The 3,778-nt window shown below is 44.5% G+C and overlaps 1 protein-coding gene across 1 annotated transcript in view; it reads left to right on the top strand.

The window, feature by feature from the left end:
• The window catches only part of LOC134459997 (poly(rC)-binding protein 3-like), a 61,140-nt gene extending 57,820 nt beyond the window's left edge, over positions 1-3,320 (top strand). Inside the window, exons 14-15 of the mRNA XM_063212491.1 lie at positions 2,518-2,687; positions 3,230-3,320. Coding sequence (XP_063068561.1) covers positions 2,518-2,687; positions 3,230-3,284 — 225 coding nt within the window. The 3' untranslated portion in view covers positions 3,285-3,320. The remainder of the gene's footprint in view (positions 1-2,517; positions 2,688-3,229) is intronic.
• The last annotated feature ends 458 nt before the right edge of the window (positions 3,321-3,778 follow it).

The raw sequence follows: 3,778 nt of genomic DNA, 5'->3' as shown, positions 1-3,778 counted from the left end.
TACTGTACTGTTTTTAGACCTGTCTTTGTGTACTGCTGTAATTGCCTGTATGTCCAAGTGTTTGTTCTTTGGCTCCTAAATGCAAGACAAACTCCCTTCGAGGCAATAAAAGTTGAATTCTTTTAAACTTAGGTGTATATTGAGAGCTGGGTGGGAAGGAGGTTAATTCCTATGGGACAAGGGGAATGGGGTGAAGTGAAGCGAAAATAATATTCAATCAACTTTAATATCCACCAAACGAGCAGCGAATTTCCCTTGCGTCAGCCAATCAAATCAACAACATACCTGTCTCAATGTTTTTGTGTCGCCGCTATGACCTGTTGACGTTGAGCTGTCAGAATGGAATGCTGAATATCACTTTGCTCCTTTTGCTTCCATGTGTTCCCAACCTGAGCAATACAACCGCACGCTATTTAACTGACCGACATTCTTCTGCAAGTTTTGGGGGTCATTTCCATGGATGGTAGGATGCCAGGACTTCAGAAGAACTACAGAGATATGCCCCACGCATGTCCTCTCGTCCCTGTAGGATAGTGATTCTCAACAGGGGTTCTACAGCCCCAACAGGTTGGCAGGCTTGGCAGGCAAGGTTGGCAGGCTTATAATGAGGTCAAGGGGGCGTTGGGAGACTTATGATGAGGTCAAGGCGGTGTGTGTTCAAAAAAGGTTGAGAAAAGCCGTAGGCGCAGTAGGATACAAGGCCTCGCTATGTAGGCCCCCCCACCCATTAGGGTCAATGGGGCCGTTGTATGATACGTCCGTCCTCCACTCCCTGTTAGGGTTCAATGGGGGCTCACTGTGTGTGCAGCCTTGAATCATTAGACGCCTGTGTAGCGCGGAAGTTAATTATCCCCTGACAAGGCCTGCTGAAGCTGAATGATGAATACAATTAGGGGAACAGGAGAACTGTAGGCTGAGGCATATGGAGACATATTTCACTTTGTCCCCAATGCACCCCCGGGGCCTCTTGGAGTGTGTCTTCTGGAGTTAGAAGGTTCTAGAAGCACCCGGCGTCTTCTGGAACAGGTCTCTGCATTGGGATTCAGCTGCCTTGCTGCATTGTGATTGATGGGTAACAGCACCAGAGATTCTAAGATGATATAGAGATACGTTAATTTAATGTGTTGCTATGGGTGTCAAACGCGAACAGGTTCCGGTCTGCATGAAGCGGCGTGTGGCGTCCCCTTGTCCTGAAATAAAATGCGCTGGTTGGCAGAGATGTGGACTGACTTGTGACTTGAGTCACAAATGACTTGACTTGAGACTTGACTTGCCAATATTAGGAATGACTTGTGACTTGACTCGACTTGTACGCTATTGACTCACGACTTGACTTGACTTGACAGTTTTAGCCTACCATGACTTGCAATAGCATTCCAAGTCGCCTGAATATATATGTATTTTTGCATTTGTGTGTGAAAAAAATGCATGAAAGAAAGAAAACCTAAACTATTTACCCTTAACCAGTACCAGAAGGCCTACTATTTTTGTTTAGAACCCCTTACGAAAATCGTTCATGGTTTTACTGTAGTAACCATGGTCTCTCAAAGTACTCTGAACCTAGGGTAGTATCACTATGACTTATCCATGTTTTTTGGTAACCATGAAAACCGTGGTTCCTGACAAACCATGGATCATGGTTATTCATGATTTTAATGTATTTTTCAGCATGGTTTGTGTCTATGGTTTAACCATAGTCACAAACCATACTCAAAAAAACATGGTTAATTGAAGGTTGCATGGTCACCCAAAAAAACCATGAAAACTTGTTTGCAGCCGTGGTGTAATGAAGATCACAGAGTTGCAGGTTTGAATCCCACCCTTAGGCCCACCTCTCCCTACACCTCCATCCTTGACTGAAGCCCACATTGCTCCAAGGACTGTCACCAATATGTGCGTTGGATTACAAAAGCTGCAGCTAGGTGTAATTTAATGAACAATCATAAACTGTGGTAAAACCATGGTTAATTTTGTAGTTAAACCTAGTCAAACCAAAAACTATGCCGAACCATGCTCAAAAAAACATGAAATCATGGTATACCATGGTCGCTTTTTGTAGGGACATGACTGGCAAAGGGGGACATGCAAAGCAGTGTGGAGAGGTAATGAGTTTATGACCAAAAGTAATTGTCAGTATTGCACATAGAATGCAAGGTGACTTGTTAAGGACTTGGATAAGACTTGGACTTGTACTTGACTTGGCTTTGGCACAACTTGGACTTAGACNTGACTTGGTCANATGTGTCGTAACTTGTGACTTGACTCGGACTTGATTGGAAGGACTTGAGACTTACTTACGACTTGCAAATTAGTGACTTGGTCACATATCTGCCGGTTAGTCATAGAGCTGTTTGGACATCATAAGAAGTCCCATCTCCCACTAGTTTGGACTGGGTGTGGAATGCACCATAAGACCCAACTGTACATTACTGCATTGTGATTGGTGCAAATCCTGCAACTTTTTCTGATTGGTCGATTGGGTGTGCGCTTAATCACAGCTGTGCTGTTTCTTCCCAGCTAATAGGCTGCATAATCGGCCGCCAGGGCACCAAAATCAACGAGATTCGTCAGATGTCTGGGGCTCAGATCAAAATTGCTAATGCCATGGAGGGGTCGTCCGAACGCCAGATCACCATCACCGGCACCCCTGCCAACATCAGCCTGGCGCAGTACCTCATCAACGCCAGGTGAGGGTGCATGCACACACATACACGTACACACACACACACACACACACACACACACACACACACACACACACACACACACACACACACACACACACACACACACACACACACACACACACACACACACACACACACACACACACACACACACACACACAAATATACATTAGCAGTGGCAGAAATGTCAATGTGAATGTTTCATCTGTTGTCATAGGTGTTTCTTTAAACTATGCTTCTGAAATAGCCATAAGATACATCAATTAGCCTTTTCCATGTGATTCCAGACACCTTCAATTCAATGCATTTGAATACACATACACTTAAACCCCACAGTCTTCTTTAGTCATTTTTTTTCCTGCTTCGCTTCAGAAAGTAAACTTCACTGGCATCATGGTGAAAAAGACTAATTCCATGAATTTTTCTTTCAGCTTTTCTTAGCTTAGTGAGGGCTGTAATTTAGCGCCTCAGGCTAAACAACATAATGGGTTCTAATGATTGGCTGTCACTCTTGTCTTCCCACAATGCATGGCTGTTTACAGGTTCAGGGATGTGGCGGCGATGTGGACTGACCCCTCCTCCATGACGACCTCCTGAAGCCCCAGACGACCAACTCTCTCTCAATCTCTCTCTCTCTCTCTTGCCCTTTTCTCTCTCTCTCTCTCTCTTGCCCTTTTCTCTCTCTCTCTCTCGCTCGCTCGCTCTCTCTCTCTCTCTCTCTCGCTCTCTCTCTCACTCTCTTTGTCTTTGGAATCCCCTGACGGACGACCCTTCTATGATCATACAGCACTATTGGAGAAACAAACCAAACACCCTCCTCTCCCCTACCACCATGATATTGGACATCGAAACCAAACAACCTTCTCTACCCCTCACCAACCAACAACCAGCCCCTGCGTCTTTTTTGGACTTTCTCGGCCTCCATACAGTAGCGACCTGAGCAATCACCCCAAACTGAAGCTTTAATCTCAGGAAGTTTATATAATGGCTGTAAGTGAGTAACAATTTATTCACCCATCAATTGGTTTTATTTACTGAGTTTTAAAAGTCATAATAAAATCTCTCTCTTTTGTTGTCAGAATTATGACAAA

The sequence above is a fragment of the Engraulis encrasicolus genome, chromosome 12 (assembly GCF_034702125.1).
Source record: "Engraulis encrasicolus isolate BLACKSEA-1 chromosome 12, IST_EnEncr_1.0, whole genome shotgun sequence".
Taxonomy (NCBI): domain Eukaryota; kingdom Metazoa; phylum Chordata; class Actinopteri; order Clupeiformes; family Engraulidae; genus Engraulis; species Engraulis encrasicolus.
The sequence above is the reverse complement of the archived record's forward strand: the minus strand, read 5'-3'. Positions and strand labels throughout refer to the sequence as shown.